Source organism: Xiphophorus couchianus, chromosome 5 (assembly GCF_001444195.1).
Source record: "Xiphophorus couchianus chromosome 5, X_couchianus-1.0, whole genome shotgun sequence".
NCBI classification, from domain to species: Eukaryota; Metazoa; Chordata; class Actinopteri; order Cyprinodontiformes; family Poeciliidae; genus Xiphophorus; species Xiphophorus couchianus.
The window spans coordinates 23,131,149-23,151,748 of record NC_040232.1 but is presented as its reverse complement, the minus strand read 5'-3'; the positions used below and the strand labels follow the sequence as shown (position 1 = coordinate 23,151,748).

The 20,600-nt window shown below is 38.6% G+C and overlaps 1 protein-coding gene across 3 annotated transcripts in view; it reads left to right on the top strand.

Moving 5' to 3' along the window:
• Positions 1-20,600, top strand: part of vps13b (vacuolar protein sorting 13 homolog B) — a 301,127-nt gene that overhangs the window by 135,832 nt on the left and 144,695 nt on the right. For 2 of the 3 annotated variants that reach the window (XM_028016692.1, XM_028016690.1), the window contains 6 exons: positions 3,968-4,139; positions 6,881-6,995; positions 10,857-10,998; positions 12,813-13,085; positions 13,361-13,517; positions 14,669-14,780. In XM_028016692.1, coding sequence (XP_027872493.1) covers positions 3,968-4,139; positions 6,881-6,995; positions 10,857-10,998; positions 12,813-13,085; positions 13,361-13,517; positions 14,669-14,780 — 971 coding nt within the window. Of the gene's footprint in view, positions 1-3,967; positions 4,140-6,880; positions 6,996-10,024; positions 10,095-10,856; positions 10,999-12,812; positions 13,086-13,360; positions 13,518-14,668; positions 14,781-20,600 lie in introns of all 3 variants that reach the window. The other variant, XM_028016693.1, reaches the window with a different exon arrangement.

The following is a 20,600-nucleotide window of genomic DNA, read 5'->3' as shown; positions in this document are numbered from 1 at the left end:
TACGTTGGTGTGTTTCAGTGAGAGCAGACTCTCGATAAGCTGTGAGTTCTGTTTGATTCTTTTAAGCTGGGGCTTGGTTGCCTCCTAATTAAGAAAAATTGACTTTTTATTATGCTTGCATAAAATATTAAACTTTGAGAATGAAGTGAAGAGGTGTGAAACGTTTTTGCCACCTTACGGATCTCGTCAGTTTTTGCTTTTTTGTCATTCGGACTACAAGCGGACTACAAAAAGCTGTTCTCACTGGAGTCCTAAAGCCTTAGGAATTGTTTTTCAGATCGATAGATTTCAGTGACTCTGTTTTTCATTTGTTCTTGAATTTCTTTAGAATGGGACATTATGTATTGCTTTTTTAGATTAAGCAGGATTAAACCTGTTAAGAACACTCACAAAATGTGGAAAAAGTTCAAAGCGCACCCGACTTGCTGGGTGGGGCTTGGAACCCATTGATAACTCCTCGCAGTTCTAGTTTGCTCTCTAGTTTCTTTAGATTGGGGCATGATGTGGTGCTGTTTTAGATTTGTCAGGGATAAACATTTTGAGAAGTCTCGCATGCACAAAATGTGGAAAAAAGTTCCAAATGTGAGTACTTATGCAAGGTACTGTACTCAACTAGATGTGCTGTTTGTTTGCTGAAAAAAATATGACCGGCTGCCTGTGTTTCTGTTTTATTCTTTGCTATCAACATCCATGTATTCTTGCATCATTTGTGCTCCCACAGAAGTGGCAGCTCTTCACAATCGCCTTGGAAGACCTGCAGAATAGCGGAGCCAGTAACAACGGCAGAGTGGCCCCTGACAGTCCACTTGTTACTGTTTACATAAGTACAAACACTGGTAGAAGTGTTTAGACCTCTGGGAGTCTTGGTGATTGAGCAAGGCTGTAGAAGCTGTTTTGATAAGTCTCAGCAGTGGTGGCAGCAGTTCTTCCCTAACGGTCTCACTCCCATCACTGTTTTTTGTACTTTAGGCAAAAAAAAAAAAAAGTGTTGTACCCTTTTCAATAATAACATAAAAGCTTTATTGGGCTTACATGAATCAAACCCTTCATCTTGACCAGCTTTTTGCTTGTTTCCACTTGGTAGTTTAATGATTCATGCTTGGTGAAAGTGCAGTTATTAGAAGATGGACGGCCTCCTTGCCATCACCCTAATCTTTAGCTCCTTGCACAGATTCAAGTCTCTGTAACTTTGGCAGCGCTTTTCCTAAATGTTAATATTACTTCCACTCAGAATAAACATGTAAAATAAAAAGGTTACTTTAAACATAAATCCGCCATGAATGTAAGTAGTTTTGGGCCAAACTTTAGATCCTGTACATTAGAACCAGACATTTTGTCTTTGGGCTCATCAGAACTGGTAATCTTTTATTAAATAGATATGTCATGAATGATATTTATATCTATATATTTCTATGGTTGACCTCACCTAATTTTAGGATCTTGAAAAGATATGATTTTTTTTTACCTTGTAGTGGCAACCAAAATTTGTACTTTTGTACTTTGACATTAGAATTTATGTGACATGCTTTATTTCCTCACCTTTTATTTACTACAACACCACCATATATGTTTTTCTTAATTTCCCTATTTCTAGAGTTTCATCTAGTCTCTTTGCTTCTTCTGTCCAACACTTCCTTTTCCCTCTTCCACGTTCTCCTATCCTCCCTCTGGTCCCTTCCTTTCTCTTCTCATTCATTCCTTCAATAATCAGCATATCCCTCCATCTCTCCTTGACACCTCCCGGCCTGCTGTTGTCTTCCAATGTTTGAGTCTCTCTGATGAGGAAAGACAAACTCTGCAGAGAAAATAAACCCGGATCCTCAGCCCGTTTATAGCATAGAGGCCCAGGAATTAAACTGTATACTTTACAGCTTGGCCTGTGGAGGTGTGGGAAAATAACTCCTCCTGAGAATGTGTGCAATTGTTTGGGGCCACAGTTGGGCAGCCTTTCGAACATCCCACATCTATCAGGTCCTTACTACCATCAGTCTGGAGCGTTTTCACTTTGATCTAATTTTCTTCACCTAAAAATCTTTAACGTTGACATGCATTTTTGTTGTAAGTTACCGAATGAACTCTAAACCTTATCTTTTTAAATTGGTTTTTAAGCTGAACATGCAGTTTATTTTGAATGCACCTTTTTATGGTTCTGTTGACTTTCTTTTTCATCACTAAAACATAAAAAAAAAAACAAGACGTCTGTCAAAAACCCATTACTTCCTTTTCCTCTGACCTGTTTGAATAGAAATTTGTTTTAAATTGCCAGCAGCTGTTCTGGATGGGAAACTGTAGCAGTTGGGTGTCCGATGCTCGACTGTAACCACGCGGCAGTACACTGTGGTCGAAAACTTCCCACAGCGCCAATGCTGGCTCCTGTTTCCACACATGACAGTACGGAGCCTAATCCTTATGACTGGCCAAACTGTAAACCAAACACTCCTAACCACACGCACACACACACACCCCCACACACATACCCCTACAGGCAACACACACAAACACTTTTTTGTTTTGACTCCATTTCAGCAATAATTAGTCTCTAAATGGTAGTTGACACAGGAATATCTCACTGAGACTGCATTACTACTGGTATCATGTTACTCATTACCTGTCACTGCAATTGCAGACTGAGACATGAACACCCCTACACACACACACAGTTATTGTGACCGATTGAAACTTCGAAGAAATCCTTTAGTCGTTCGGCTTTTGCGATGTTTCTGTTAGGTTTTAACTTTACAGGATATATTTTGGTCAAAAGCTCTCCTACATATAATTAACTCAACTAATATGGGACTCCAGCTAAATGTAGGCCTCTGTTTCTCAGTCCATTTCTTTCACTGTAAGGCTAGTACACAGAGCACATGCTTCTCATCAGCGTCTTGTGGTCCCCAGTCTATTTTTGAATCCGCATAATCCCTAATTTCTTTATATTATTGTCATCCGCTGTTTTTGTGTTCTACTTTCAGCCACCCTCAAGTGTGTGATTAAATTAAATTTGCAAATTAGTGCGGGGGCCCTCCTCCCTCCCCCATCCTGTGGAACGGGGACATAGTTTCCTCATCTGGATCCTCTTTCGGGACACTGTAATCAGCCTTAGCAGCTGTGGGGTTTCTAATTGAGATGGTTGATAACCTCCGCACCAGCCACAGCCAGGCTCAATAACCATGACACGATCTGTCATTACCACACTGTGATGAGGGAAGCAGTGGAAAAAGTGAAACTCTGAAGAGCTAAAGCTGCACACGGTCACACCGTTTGTTTACAGGCTTTCCACTTCAGAGATATGGATTTGAAAAACAGATTTAGCAGAAAAGAGATAAAATGTCCCCAGTGTCATCTGTGTCTTGCCAAACCCTCAGCATTGTGTTGAGCGCTTACAAACGACTCTTCCACCGCATCCTGCTGGCTTTTCCACTTCACCTCTCCCACACACACACATCCCTCCACCCCTGCCTCCAGTCTTCTCTTCCATTCTCTCCCAGGACGCAAGACGTGTGTGTCCCGCCGTACTTCAATGAATGAGGGGCCTTGTGGGTGATGGTGGCTCAGCTTGGGGTTAACACCAATGACAGCCTTTCACCATGCTCCCCTCCATCCCCCACATTGCTCTCTGCTGTGTACAGTTCTGTTTACCAGACATTGATGTCATCTTCACACAGGAAGGCTCGATTGTTAATGGTTGCTTTGTAATGGCTACATGCACAGCGACAACACTTGCAAACATATGCATCCACCAGGCATATGGTTGGACTCATGCCCTCAAGTAGACTTTCAGCAGTAACACAAACACAGGAATGTCTTTCTTTTCCTTTTTGACTCATTGCATAGGTCTGTCAATAAGTAATAGCTGTCGCTTTGCTCCACCTGTTTTACCTTTTCATAGGGGACACTGAATCGTTGAGGTTTTCCATCAGTTTGTGGTTGTTTACTGCCTTACCTATCCCTTCCTGCTTTGGCTCCACAGGGTGACTCGGTGCCTGCTGGAGATGATGGTCCATTCGCAGACACAGTGACTCTGGAGCAAAAAACCAGCAGCATTGAGGGAACAAGTGGGAAGGTCAGCCTTTGGATGCAGTGGATGTTACCTAAAGTCACAATTCAACTCTTTGCTGCTGATCCGACTGCAAGAAAGACAGGTAACTTGACCTAATTCTTGTTAGTCCCATTTTCTGTACATGTACCATTTTATCAAGCTGTTCTATAATAAAGTTTAAGACCATTTATTTTATTTATTTATTTTTTTTCCCATTTTATACAAACTTATAAGTTGAAAGCTTGTTTTTCTTTCATGTTCTAGGACAAACTAATATAAGCAGAATTGACAGCGCAACCAACTACAGCAGCCTTTCAGTAAATTATGGAAGTGTGCTACGTAGTATGTTACATACCCAGTGCTACTTTACCTTGTAAAGTAATCTGACTACTGATTAATTCTTTAAACAGTAACAGGCTTTAGTTACTTTACTTGATTTCAAATACTCATTTTAATGGAAGTGCATTTTTAAAAGTAACATGAAAAATGTTTCTCCTGACATTTCAAGTTCAACTTAAAAACTTTCCTGATGAAAAAAGAATAAAGACAGGCTTTCTAGACTTAACCTAAATAAACACAACATGTTTATAAAAAGAAAAGCACTTGGTTTTATGATCTGTCCTCATGCAGAAAACAGGGCTTGTCTCATATGTAATGAAACTCACTGTGACACAAGAAGATGGCAAATATATCTTTTTACAAAGAAAAATGACAAACATAACAACTCACAAATGACTTGGACAACTATTCCCGTTTCTGAAAAAAAGTGTTCATATAAGAGTAACGCATTAATACCAAAACATGCCAAAAATACCAAGTCCTGCTGTAATGTTTTCAGAAAACTGACCTGACCTAAAACCCTGAAAAAAAAACAGAGGAAGAGATGTGAGACAAATAGGCTGATAATGTGAAATATTCTGGCGGTTGCTGTTAAAAACATAATATTTACATTTTCTGATCATTTTTTAGCTTTTGTTATTTGTACACCAAATTCATTCAAATTCGGGAAGGTCAGCCTTTGGATGCAGTAACATGCCACAGTTTGTAGACTGAAAAATAATTGTTTTACTTATTTAACTTCATCAAGTGATTCTTTGGACTTTTTAGGAAAATATTTTGCACTCAGTATGGAAACGCTGCTGAAAAGACGTTGGCATGAGGGAAAAGACAAATAAATAGGTGGATGATGAATCCCAAGCAAACCACCTCTTGTCTCCTGAAGATTTACTGGGGGATGAAAGACCAGATCTACCTTTAATTGCTGCCTGTAATGTTTAGCATCTGCCAAGCAGATCACCAAACTTAAGGGGTTTTTACATGGAATGTCTTAAAGGATGCAAAGATAGGATCTTAACTTATACATGTGTACCATTATTTTTGGGGGTATTAGCGTTAAGAATTTTTATAGACAACACACAAGAAAATAAAATAGTAAATTCTTTTAGTTCTTTTCTGAACAGAACTACTCTACCTTTCAAGATAGGGAAGCTGAAAAACACGAGATGATATTATTCGGTGGTTTAATGTTTGAGGAATGTAAGAAAGAAATCTTGTTCACATTATATTCTTCCATGTAGCATAAATGTGGGATAGAAAGACACATACTGAGTTTGATTAAAATAAATAAATAAATAAAATAAAATGAACAGTTAATGGCATATTAGTTGTGGTGAATAAAATTTAATTATAAGCACAAATTAGTTTGTGCTAATTAGGTGGTATAAAATATTTTCTAATTTATTTAGGGTCATTTAAAGTGCATGTTAAGACACAAGTGTTTAATAGTTGTCTTTTTTTATGTTTTTTAGTTTATATTGTGGGACACAAAAAACAATCATAAATATTAGATGAACATTGATTAACATTGATTAACATTGAATCAACATGAATAACATTACCATTAGCATTCTTTTTTGGATTACTTTAAGTGTCGTTTTTACTGGGCAACAAAGCTAATGAACCATCAAATGTTCTATGTTTTGCATAATGCATTAAATATTAACCTATAATATGCAAAGGCTTAGAGACAGACTGCTGTAGCATTCAGAGAGAAATTATGACATCCTAAAACTCTGCCTGGGTTTTAAGAAAGCACAGGGTTTTTTTTCAGTGATCTTGCTATGTCAAGTCCATATGAGTTCCTGAGAGAAACAACTTCAATCCTTTCAGTATCCACACTAACTTTTAAGAGCTTTGTTTTTCATTAATAATAAGCTGGTGGGGGATATTTTCTCACCACAAAGCATCAGTACCACATCTTTAGTTTCACATGCATGAAGCCCATTTTTCCCAGCTGGTTTGTGGGACTTTCTCAGTGGAAACAATTAGACTTGAATGTTAAGCATAGAGACTATGTTCATCACAAAGCAAAGCGCTCCTATGATGCTTACTCATGTTGCCTCTGCAGTGGGTGGACACTTGTGCTCAGAGCTGAATAGAAGCATCAACAAAACTTCTTAACTTTTAAAATACCAACATAGAATAAAAATATATACCAGACTGCATACAACTGCAATCAGTGGGACAACTATTTAAATAGAAATAACAACAATGTGTTCTAAAACTAATGACAACTGCTGAATCAATAAACTCAGACCAAAGTTAATTCCTGATGTAGTTTTTATCTTTTGCAGGTAATTGCACAAACGGATACAAAAAAAAAAAAAAAATCTCTGGAAGCCTAAGCTGAGCTGTGTGTGCTGTTAGTCTGTCACTGAAGGAATATTGGAATGTATAGTGATAAGACATATAATGAACAGCTCTTTCTTCGGGGGCGGGGGAATTTTTATATCCTATACTAATGTTGATGAGGTTAAAACTCTGATTTTCTTTTCCCCCCACTAGAAATCTGTGTCCTCAGTGAATTAGAAGACCTGAGTGCGTCTGTAGATATCCAGGATGTCTACACAAAGATCAAATGTAAAGTTGGCAGCTTCAACATTGATCACTACCGATGCAGGTATGAATCTGTTAACATCTTGTAATCTCATTTAGACATATTATATACATGTAATGATATATTTTTCATACATTTGTCTAATTCATTTTAACCTACCTTTTGCCTCAAGTCATAATACTTGGTGATTGACATATTTTAAAGCTGTTATTTTGCCTAATGTATTATATTTCCATGTATTATTCACAGTGCTTCACATTCTTTCACATTTTGTGTTACTGCCTCATTCCAAATTGTTTTAGATTAACTCTTTCCTCCGCTTTCTACACACACTCAACATTTTTTTAAGTGTTTTGCAAAGTTTTTAAAAATAGAAAACCAAGAAATTACATTTGCGTAAGTATTCACAGCCTTCACAACAACAAACCTTCACAAACACAGACGTGGACCACAACCCTCGTTAACCCACCTGTGTTCCCTACTCATCAAAGTCAACATGGCTGCTGGGAAGTTGGCTAAATGTGAGCACATTTTCTGTCCACCTCAACTCTGCCGCTCCTAAACACCAGATCTCAGAATCCCATAGTTCACCCCGTCCATCTCTGAAAAGATAATGAAGTAGCAATCACAGTAATCAACATCCTGCAGGGTACTGCAGGATGTTTGGCTGCATTTGTAGCCCTGCGTGTTTATGTGTCTGACTTTTTGTTTCCAAGTGTCTCTCACTCCAGTCAAGCCAGACCGTAAAACTCAGTTGGACCGTCGGAGGCCGTGACTCTTTTGAACCCCGTCGTAAACGATGGATGCCCTCACAACTAACATGATAATAGATATTGATTCAGATTTGCCAGGTTTTCAAATCTCTTCAGTTGGATCCTAAGAGCATCGGCGAAGGTCAAAGAGTGATTGAGGCCATTTGCTTGGCGTTGAACCTTGCTGACTAGCTGGCATCCCGCGGACCTCCCTGTGTCGGTTGCAGATTGATTTGTAACCCTGCAGGACTGCATATGCTTCACACGGAGTTCTCAACCTTAGCCAGAACAACGTCAGCGCTCAGACAGTTCTAGTGTGTGTCGACGCTGTGGGTCATTATTTGATCCCTGCTCTGTTCTCCACAGGTGTGTGTTCAATTGCTTTTGAGCCGGTGCCAGGCCTAATCTTTTTACTAGACCTCTATTCCTCCTTAAGTAGATAATTAGTCAATTTTCTTATTTCTAGGTTATTTCAGTGAACGTGCATTTAACAATGTGGTCTCAACACACTTTTACCAACCACGGATCTGGCAAGCAGAAGCAATTCATTATCCATGCCAGGTTACAGTCATGGATGTTCAGGCCACAGTGGAGAATCTCTGGGCTCCTGGCCCACTCCAATCTCTATCATTCACTTACACCGTAGTGCTCCCAGTGACTGGAGTCCGTATTAATCATTCTGAATAGATAATTGCTCAGTATTTCATTACCCAGCCCAGGTTATTTGTGTACAATGGGTCAGATTAGATCAAGTTTGACAGATAAAATATCTTTTCTGGCCTTAGCTATGTCACTGCTGGAAAATGAATAGACCATTACATAGGGCAAGCAAATATGGGAGGCCAATCCATAATTGAATCAGTGATTGTATCAGAATAGGGTGAGGAGAGAAAGGGTGGAAAAATGATCTGTCACAAGGAATGCAGAATAGATGGACGCAGAAACCTTAGATGGTGTGTAGGACACTTGGATAGGATTCAAAGGAGGACATGAAAGTGGAAAGGTAAAGAGGTGATTCAGTGCTAAATATTTCAGGGATGTTTCCTGTCTTGTGGAAAGTTCAAAAGATGATCCCGTTCACCTTATTTTAACAGTGTCTTTCAACTCTTTGATGTTCATTAAACTATTCAGTTACTCAAAAAGGGTCCCCAAAGAAAAGAGACACTTCACCCTTATTCACTCCAGGCAGCTCACACTAGATGAAGCTGATGTTTTCCAGCTGTGCTACCAAAAGCGGCGCCTGAAGAATGGCTGGCAGAGAAACTCCACATCACAACTGTGTAAATTGGTCTCTTTGAGTGGAGAGGTTACAAAGATATGTTTAAATAGGCAAAAAATTGCGCACACACACTCACACGGTGGCATTTAAAAAAAATACTGTTATACAGTTCTACACACAGGTTGGCTAAACTAGCCCGCTAGCTTTAATTGTATATTCAGTCAATGGGGTTTGAGTGCCCACCTGTTTTGTATGCTTTCTAAATACTGCCAGTAAATATGTTGATGCACCATGACAGGTTATTGATTTGGATTGGTTTCTGACCCTTTGACCATCTCTAGTTGAGAGTCCAAATTATTTTGATTAGTCAACTAGAAACTGGCTTATTTTACACAAAGCAGAAATGATTTACAAGGTTTTGCAACTTCTGCAGACTACATATAAAAAGAGATTTACTAATGATTTTTTGGTTTTGCATCAGAACACCTTTAGATTTGTAGGTGCAAAAATCATTATTGGAGAAGCTCACACAAGTTGCTTCTACCTCAGAACCATCCTCCCTGAGAGGAGGTAGTTGCTGCTATATGCCCTGTCACTCATTTCCATCCTGACACAATATTGTTTCTTTCTACCTGCTGCTTCTGCTGCAGCTTATGCCTTATTTTGTTCCTTTCAAATTGTTTTTTTTTTCCTTTTCCAACAGATGAGCCTGAATTAAATGTGGTTCAATTAAGATTTTTCATATGACACCAACTCCCAACAAAAGCCTTCTTAAAGCATTTTACACATTCAGTCATATTACTGAAAGTTTACCATTGCTGGACCCTGCCTGCATTGTGTCAGTTTGTGGTTCAGTAAATAAAGTACAACCTGATAACCCAAGTTTGCCCAACTCCAGTTCCCACACCTGAATCAAACGAATGGCTGACTACCAGGTGAATGAATTCAGCATTTTGATTCAGGGAAGCATGTAAAAGTTTAAGTTCAGCTGCTCCCGAGGTCTGGACCTGGGCACCCCTGTTGTAACTTTTTTTTTTTTTACTTTAACATGACTTTTACCTTCCCCAGGAGCAGCCACACAAAATCCCTCATTGTGAAATTGGTCTTGCATGTTTCTCTAGGCCAGGGCAATATGGCTTACAGTCTGGGCAATATGAAGGAATCATTCTACATTGCAAGGAGAGCGCTGTGGTGAGGCTCCTGTGTGTCCCCAGAGCAGCCATAGAAGCCTTAGTTCTTCATACACCATCTGCTGCTGCGCTGCTGCTCCTATTTAAGATTTTTCATCTTTTCTGTTGCTGGACAGACAGGAGAATAAAAAGAAGAATAAAAAGAGCGAACATTGAAAGTTTAGGCAAGTGATTTACTGAACAATATAAATTCATAGAAAAGAATAACTTAAAAGATGATCTGCTTAACCCTCTCCTGTCTCTCCAGTAACTGAACGACTGAATTCTCAAGCCAATTTAATCTGGTCAAAGAAAATTTTCTGTGTGTGTTAAAGACTCCTAGAACATGGACTTCCACTCTTCTTTGATGAAACTTTCTTCTTGTGATGGTCTTATATAAGCACTCAGAAAAAAAAATATATGAAAAATTTACCTTAAATAATTGCAACACAGAGGATTTTTCCATAACCTTTTGTGTTGATTATTCTATTTTCACTTGAAATATGGCTCATATTGCTTCAGTCTCTGTTGAGGTATACTATAAGACCATAACTCAATATTTCAACCGAATCAACCTCAATAACTTTCTTTGGGTTTAATCAGTTGACTTCTTTTGTGATTTTTACTGAAACTATACTGAAAGTATGTCTCTGGCTTCTTCTTTTTTATTTTGTGTTTTCCTCCTTTTCTACTCGATCTGAATCCACGTCTGTCTTCTATGTTTTTCTCTTTCTGGATCTACCTTTTTTGTGTGTGTCATGTCCTCCGCTCTCCTCACCTCCAGTATGGAGGAGGGTGTTCGGACCTCGGACAGCTGTGGAGGAGTGGTCCTCTCTTGCACTGACAAGCTGAACAGACGCACTGTGTTGGTTCGACCCGTCAGCAAGCAAAGCTCTTTCAGCCACTTCTCTGGCTTTTCCCCTCCTGTAAGAATCCAGCTTCTTTTTCCTTTATTTTTTTTTCTATTTTGTGAACTCTGTTTTAACATCCATCAACAGTGGGTCAAGAATTTTCTCTTTGATCCTTTTATAAATTTTAGGCAATTATCACTTCAAAAGAAATGATCCTTTTAGTAACCATAAGAAATCATCACTGACTAGAGATGCTCCTATTAATAATTTTCCGTCCCTGATACTGATCTGACTCATTTAATAGGCGTAGACCAGCCAGCCCAAGGATGATGCTTTATTAAAGTTAATAAAATCACTGCCATGTTGTTTGCTCAAAAGTGCATTAAAATACTTGTCTAAAGATTTCATCAGTATTGCAAGGTATTTATCGCCATCAGTGCAGGAACTGCAGAATCTTCTATTTTTCTTTTTCTAGACATCTGCCCATATTTTGACCTAACCAGAACTTTCCTCAATATCCTCTGCTGCCATGTTCTGACTATGCGTCACTTAAAGCGTGCGTTGCTTTATCATTTGATGATATACGTGACTAAACATACAGTTACAGTCAATCTAGTTGACTCTCAACTTGCTCCCACTGTTTTCCACAAACGTTTATCTTTGCACGTTTACTCTCTCAAACCAGAGTTTTAAATTTAATCATCTCATTTCAAAGCAGGGCAAGTTAACTTTGTGGTCAAAACGTAAAGAAAATGTTGTTCCGCTGCCTCTGGAACTTAGTTTTGAATGTGATTACTAATGTTGCAAAGCCTTCGCAGCAAGAGCTGTCTGTGGCTATCTTAGCACATTAAACAGAACAGGTCACATTCTGTTCTGTGTGAGCCAGAGGAAGTTTAACCTCTCTGGCTCTTTTACTTTGTAAAAAGAAATAACAAAAAGTTAATTCTTAGTTGAAAACTACTATTCAATCTTCAAAATCTTCTTGACAAACACTATTAAAAATTTACAAGCTGTGCACATGAAACACATATACCATAAATGCTAACATTGGACACACAAAACTTAGTTGTGCGTCTCGCTCTGGGTGTGGTCAGTAGACCCACAATGGGTACTGGGTTTGAGTTTATTCAGGGACTTTAGTACATGGGACTGGAATGGACATCTCTAACTTTAATGAAAATATTTATGCTACAAATTTCATAAACCATCTTACTAAGAAGTGCAACAGAATTGTTAAAAAACAATAAGATCCACTGTGACTGGATGTTTTTGCTTACCTTGATGTCTTAAATCAATCCACCAGACTTATAATCAGGACATATTTCCAGATTTTTCTAGGTATCTTATGTATTTTTACTTAATATTGGCTTTAAAATATGTAAAAAAAATTATATATATATATATATATATACAGTATATATATCTATATATATACTGTATATATGTTTCTAGAATGTAATGTTTTTAATGTGGACTGATTTCCTGCTTCTTGCTAAATTATTTTACTAAAGGTGAAATTTGTTCTCTAAGCCTTCCTCGTCAGTAGCTTCAGCTTGGCTTTCTTTTTAGACGTCTCATGATATAAGGCTGAGGTCTTTGGATGAGGTCAAGTCTGTTTTCTAAAAAAACAAAAGTTAAGAAACAGAATGTAAAATGTATAAGTATACATTTTACAGAGCATTTCAAAATCATGTATCATTTCTTTTATGAAATCCTTCTAGAACTGACTAAGTATATTGAAGTCTCCATTTGAAGAAAAAGGGGGGGAAAAAAGAAATCGAATCCTCATCCAAGAATTTGAGCCAGAATCATACAGGACAGTTATTGGACTTGCCTTGCTCTGTGTGATCGTGTCTGTTGTCAGCCTGATCTGTCCTGTCTCGCATCAGATGGCAGCTAAAATCCTGGAAGGTTCTCATCAGCAGCATGGTTTCCTTTCGATTACCTACACCCAAGCTGTGACCAAAAACGTCCGGCACAAGCTGACCTCCCGCCTGGAGCGGCCGTCGCGCAGCAGCATGACCACTCCGAGCCAGAGGACGGCCAGCGACCCGCTGGCAGACAGCTCGCCTCAGTACCTGAGGGAGATCCTGCTGACGGCACAACCCTTTGATGTGGTGTTATTTTGTCCCTTGCTGGCTACTGTAGCAGGGGTATTTCAGGTGAAACAAAAAAATACATTTTGTGTATATTGGGGAGATATTTTCTCAATGGAAGCAAGAACCAGATTATTTTTCAGCTCGTATAAATAAATACTTATCACTGCTGAAAGAAATTATATAAGGGGGACAATGAATATATTGTTTCATAGTAGTTGGCATATTACACATTGTACTGATGATTTACTTCATTTGTTGTATTTTTATTTAATTCTAAAACACATCATAATTGTGACCATCTGTGTGCTGTGTATTGCTGTGGCTTCATGTCTCTTCAGACTACAGTTCCCAGGCGCTACAGAGAGCGAGGGAAGTCTGCAGGTCAGCCAATGCGGAGCCACACATTGACGTCCAGGTGTTTGCCTCTCATTTACATCAACACCAGTGTGATCCGAGTCTTCTGCCATGGCACGCAAGACAGAAACGCAGCTTCAGGTCACGCTTTTATTTCTTGATTCACACATGGAAACAACAATATAGTAATATAACACACATACAATAAAATTGGCTTTCTTGATTTTATTTAACATTTTACGTATAGCCATGACAAGCAGTATTAGGTCCGCTAAAGCTAACAGATCCTGTACAATTAGTAGTTATTCTTACACCTGCAAGACGTTTTCTTATAGTTTTAACAATTTCTGTGTTTTTACAAACCATAGTCCACTAACCTGATTTTTTTCTGTCTGACTGTCACGCTGGGTTTTATGTCTCAAAATCAGTGGAGCTCACGTGAAAACAAATACACTTTCAATTCTTATTTTTCTTTGTGATAATGATAAAACTGATGATAATACAGAGCAGGGGTGTCAAACTTATTTTCCTTTTGGGCTATAGCAAGATCATGAATATCCTCAAAGTCTGTGTTGTGCCAGAATGTATTGATAAAAATCCATTCAGAAAATATTAATAGCTGTCTAGCATTCGCTAAATATTAAATTAAATAATGTTGAACATCTTTTCACATTGATTGATCCCTTCAGTGCTTTGCAGTTAATTTTACCATTTTTTTGCAATCAAACTCAGTGATTTTGTGATGCTACATTGCAAGTATTTGCAAAGAACTTTGCAATGTTTGTGCTTACACATGACTTTCTGTTACTTCCCGTATTGATCACAAACATTAACTTGACATCAATTAGGCAGCGGTGTAGAAGTAACCAATACTGCCACCAGCAGGAGGGAGTTATCAATCACTGAAACCCGACGGCTTTGACCATTTTTGCGAAAAGTATATAATAAACTCACAATTTTGCTTAGCATAAAAAAAATGCAGGCATCTGTTGATTTTGTGTGAATTTACACAAAAACACTGGAAGGACTGTCAACTAGTTTGTCCCTCTCATTGTTTGGCCGTCTTTGATGTTACCAATGGAAAATGTTTGACAAATCTTATGTATTAATAAATTTATATTTAACAGATACGTGCAAAAGGAACACAATTTGGCTCTTGTAAGATTTTGACTGTTTTCCTTTTAGACAAATGAATTACAACTATTTAGGTAGCTGAAGTTTAAAAGGGGCACTCATTAACTTGTTTTCTATACAGTTTTTGTTTGATTTTTCGTGTGAATGTATCCTTGCAGAGTCCAGTGAGAAGAAGGAAGACACCCTCGTGTTAAAGCTGGGTTCCCTCAGCATGGCTCCACAGGCTGACAACCCGCTGACCCGCACTGTGCTGCGAAAAGATATCTATCAGTAAGACAAACTCTTTTTTCACTCTAGCTCTTCTGATAAATTTATGACTTCATGTCCTAGCAGATATTTACTGCTGTAAAAGCGCCGTCGAAACACCAAGGAGTTGACACAAACACATTTAGTGGACAGAGGTTTGCAGATTTATCACCAAGTCACCCTTCCTGCTTGTTGCATATTTCAGCTGCTATCTCTAACATCTCCTTTTGTTGCTCAATTCAAATACGGTTCGTACAGCTCGATTATACTCAGCTTTGAAGTCGCACAAAGCTAGAGCTGGCTGTTCCTAACCACCACAGATAATTCATTAAAGATGCCTCGGTGTATTTTTAAACATTAAGGCATGCAACAATTTTAGGTATATTTTTGCATGTCCCATCATTTGGACGCTCCTGTGTCCCTTTGGGAATGTTCTCCAGGCTCTTGGGAAAGTATAGGATGCAAAGTATAATTGCACTTCATAGTGGTATCTGTGCCCCTGCCATGACAGAGCAATGAGAGAGAGCCGTGGGGGTCTGGCAGGCCCGCCAACTGAAACACAACACTGTTGACACAACCCTTCGTCCCCCTGTGCCATGTGGATCAAAGCTGTAGGGCAAGGAAAATCTGGACTTTAGAGGAAAATACTTTAGTGCAAAACACATTTTCCTGCTATAGGCAGCAAGAATCTGGATTGTGTCATAGCTGCCTCAAAACCACAGCCCCACAGAGTGTAGGGGTGCGTGTGGGTGTGTGTGTGTGTGTGCATGTGAAGGAGGTAGCAGTTGGGCAGATATGAAGCTGGCAAACACATGTAATGAGGGAGATAAAAGTGGTGCCTAATGCTTTGTGCAGATGCAAGTGAGATGGAGAAAAAGAGCAAGTAAAGTGGACAGAAATGTAGAGGAGGGGGGCAAAGCGAGAGGCAGTCTGACTCACTGGTGTGTTGGAAAGCCTGACACAGTCCATGCTGGATTGACAGAAATCCAGCTTGATTCCCCCTGCCTACTCTGATATGTTTGTTGTTTGTTTCTCTGTTAGCCGGTACAGCTAACTGTGGCTTTAAGAAGCTCGGTATCCATGGAAATTGCACTTCGTCTTTGTTACTGACTTCCTGGCTATGTTGTTGTTATCTTGTCAGATGATAAATGATGATCTGTGGCATGGAAAATAATCTGCAGTTTTTCTCAGACTTTCTGCTGGAAAACCATTAAGACCATCCATGTAATTTCAGCCTTTGCTGCGTAACAGTGTTCTGCCTTTGGTAGTTAGAGGACATGCAGCTTTGTGGCCGTGGTGCCCACATCTGCTTACACATTGATCGTGTCACACAATGCTCCACCCTGGTCTAAACAGACACACTTTACCATGCAGCACATTTACACACACATAACATGCACATCAAAATGCAGCAATGTTCATATTTCTAGCTGTAGGTTCACAACTTCACATGCAGGACACCAAAAATACATATACAAAGTCACATCATAACAACAGTCATAAGCTTGTCTATGTGTACAAAAGCACCAATGCTGAATCATCCCCATAACCTCTTCATACAGAAGCCAAACCAGGAATTATTCCCAACCACTTTCTATGTTTTTTCTTCCATTTCTAACTAGGCATTATCCTCACAGTCTTCCCTTTTTGCATCTTCCCTCCAATCCTGGATGATAGCACTTCTGAATCCCATGATTGATAACCCCAAGATCAGAAACATGTTGACTGTCAAGCCAAGCACACTTTTGTGTGCTCTATATGTGCTAAATTCTGCAGCTTGTGCTCCCCCAGTTTGCCTATAGAAAGTCATAAAGAAAGTCTGTAATCATACAAACCGATGTGTGTTTACTGTCTTTAACCAACTGTCACTATAGCAAGACACATGTCTGCATCCCAATAGCCATTTACTGCACTTCCTTTTAAAGTCCACCGCTAATTACCTCCGCTGTTATAATTAAATGACTCATTTATGCAACTATGCTTTTATTGTCTGCTGTTCAAAAAAAATTATTGCCTCACAGTGTCTAAAACCAAGATTTACTGTTATGCCACCCGAGGAGACGAGCGCTGAGACGGGAGAGCAGCGAAGGCTAAAATAGCAGACATATGTAAACACTTTAATGGAATATATGAAGATATAATTTCACTTACACTATTTCAGACACATGCAAAAACGTGTAAATCTAGTTGTAGGCCCGACACGTTCAAAATCCAATATGCATTTATCATTAGGAGTTAAAAGGCTTCATCAAAGAGGCTAAAACCTGCCTGCTTGGCTGGGATATGACTCTATACTGACCAGAAGTTATGACAGCACTGCAATCTTGCCCTCTTTTCCTCTCTTATCTTCAGTTACAAGGCCGCTGTCAATTTATACAGCTGAAATCATTTTTCTGTCTTGAAAAGAAAAAGCGGGCATTCTTGAAGTACACGAGCAGCAGCCTGGGAAATGTCCAGCATTCTCTCAGCCCTGGCTTTTTTGTGGTTTGGGCCTCTTTTATATCTCATATATTTTACTCCCCGCTCTTTTTAAATGGGAACCATTCTTTGAAATAGTGTGTAGGAACTGGGTGTCCATAGTCACAATGATTGAATTCTTTTTCAAATTGTCTTTCAATTACAAAAGAAGGAAAGTGTTCATGTCTGCATTTCTATGTTTGCCCAGTTAAAGACTTGTCTCACTTTAGTGAATAAAGTGATAATTTCTCAGTTAATCAAGAACTATATGCTTTTTCAAGTGTTTAGCTTTTGTCCCGTTTTATAGTGAAGTTGTGAGCTTTTGTCTTGTGAGCTTTTGTCATGTAGTTGTCTGTTAACTTTGAGCTGTAGTGGAATTAAAGCCTAAATGCAACAAGTTAAACAAGGAAGCCCAACATTATTAACTGTTTTATTTTAGGTTACAGCTACTAGTTGCAGATAGTCAGTACGGTGCACCACAGCTCACACAGGACCCGCCTGATCACCATCATAGCTCACACAGTGCACTGAGCAGTGAAGCAGACTTAAGTGTGCGATGAACAACACGGCCTTTCAAATCCGTCGTATTATGCTGAAAGTCCTGAATACACTTCACAAAACGTTCTGTATTGCTATGTATCATAGCAATTTTCTAAAATCAAAAGTTCAAACACTCACCGCACGAGAAACTGAAGAGTATTCCTGCAGCCCTCAATGCCTCCAATCATATAAGTAGTCCTGTTCTGTGCGCTTTTTCACTTTCTCTTTCTGGTGGATGTTGTCATGTTTGGAGACGGCAACTCTGAAGAATTTTTGCAACTGAACAATGGCATCCCAAGTGTCAATTCGTTGTCCCACATATACAGTATATTACCATTATCAAAAGTGTTTGAGTGGCCATACAAAGCCGGTATGTCAATCAGTTGTGAGTTTCTCCATCCCCCAAAACTCAAATGAACGCTATTCAGATTTACTCTGTACGCAAACTGAATTAGAACACAAAATTTACCATTTTAAAACTGTTATTTAAAGCGTGTTGTCATAAAAACAAATGGTATTTTTCTCAGAAATTGTTAGATTTTCTGGGTTTTTTGGTCTCTGTTTATACTCTGGCGATTTGTTCCTTTTGCCATGATACATCACTCATGTTATCAGTTTTTGTAATGAGGCTAAATAAAACCATGCAGAAGAATCAAACGATGGCTACACTGTGGTCATAAACGGTCAGCAACATTAGTTATGTAGGCTGAGGCATTGAAACAGTCATCAATTGGAACCGAAAGTGAGCCTTGAAAACGCCTCCACACAATTACACCACCAGCAGCGTAAGGCAGTAATATGTGTCTGGAAGGATAGATTTACGCACTGATGTGGTTTTCACCAAAATTTTAATTGATTTTTACTATGATTTGAATTGAAACATGCACAACTTAAGTCCCCATATGTTATCTGAGCCTGTTTGAACTTTACTAACCATGTCTAAATTGTAAACTTTGTGTTTTGTTCTTAGTTGACAGGAACAGCTCCTGGTGTGTTCTTCTGCTTGAATGTTTGACATGTTGTGTGTTTAGAGTTGCTGTTGAGTATATTTTATTTAAAATGAATGGTAATCTGAAATATTGCTTCCTTTCTATCTTTTTTAGCCTGCCTGCCCATTTTTCTTTGACTTCAACAAGTGATTTTCATCTACACAACTGGTCATTATATGATTTTTAAACTATAATTGGTAAACCTAAAAGATGGTTATGTGTGGAGATAAGCAGTATGAAGTATTCCATTTGACACCAATAACTATTCCACATTCAAAGTAGGGCGGGACTTTAAATGTATGAGCTACAGCTCACAAATTTACTAGTAATGGAGGGCTCTATCAGATAACCGTCTGATTAGTTGAGTAAGTGGATAAACATGTTCTGCTCCAGACATTCCAAACCTTTTTTTTTCTTGTGTAACCTGCAGTTCTGCTGGTTTAATGCGTCATGGTCAAATGCATTCGCATGCCTTAACCAAAAATTTATGGTCAAATAATATATTTCTATATCAGGAATTCATCCTCAGATATTTTCAATAAAAGTTACCAGTCATCATGGTTTTACTTACATCTGTCTTGAGATCGGTTGGTTGATGAGTTGGTTTATTTTCATTGGTTACTGGAGTCTGAACAGTATATATACTGGATATATAGAGAGAGAGACTAATTTAAAAATCACCGTTTGTGCCTGAGTGCCTGTTGATAATTCAAAACTTTCTGTCTGTGTTTTTTATGAATATGTTTTTCAACACTAGCTCAAATAAAGGCCATACTCCTCACAGACAGAGTGAGCTGGGAATGTAGACGTCTACCAACACATGATTCATTTCCTAAAGTATGTCGGGATCATTAAGCAGCATTTTTTTATTTTTTTTTCCGGGAGTTGTTGGAAATCTGTAAAGACCCTCAGAGCCACCATTCTGTCTGCAGGTATAGATAGCTGTTTTCATTCCCTAACCCTAACCCTAACCCAAACCTGCTACATCCACCCTCAGAAGTTACTGTTAATGTCAAGCTATTGTGCTAAACTAACTGGATTTAGTTACTCATTTGTTTGATTAAAACGTCATGGCCTATTGAGTCTTAATCTCTTCTTCTATCACCCTAAATATAAATAGAACCATTTCTTGTAACCTATTTACAATAAAAGCTGTCACAGCACAACAGCGTGTGTCTGTGTGAAATGATCAAAACATCAAAACAGAGATTTTTAGGATTTTTTAAAATGCATTTCATATTTCTTTTTTATTCCAATTCTTCATTTTCAGCACAACCAGATGCCTAAATGCAATGGATTCCTATAGTGTGAGTGGGTGATTGTTAATTTGTATAAAACAATTGAACAGGTGCCCTTTATAAAGTCACTGGTAATTACGTTCTTGAAACAAACATTAACTTTAATGAGTGTTATTTTATTTATTTGTGACAGGCACATTGTGGTTAAGTTCAAGTAATGCTTTTCAATAAGCCCTGGATTTTTGTCTGTGAACCTCTCCTTTCAAAGTTCAGACTATGAGCAATTTTTGTGACTGCTTGCTTCCATGTGTCTGTGCGTGTTTCTAAATGCTTGTCTAAAATTACCCTGCACATTTCCCGGCATCCCCACACCTACATGACACAGCCTCAGATTCCATCCCATGCTCTCCCTCAGAGAGACTGTGAGCACACCCGACTGCCACAAAATATAGTTGTTGTTTTTGTTTTGATGTGTTCACATCGATGGGTTTCCACGGTAACGGCTCAAAAGGTTGCAATATCAGCAAAATTCACAGTAATGAGATGCTGGTATTTCAATGAACACTTTTAAAAATATGCACTCTGTTTGTTGGGGATAATTTTCTGCTTTTTTTTTTTTT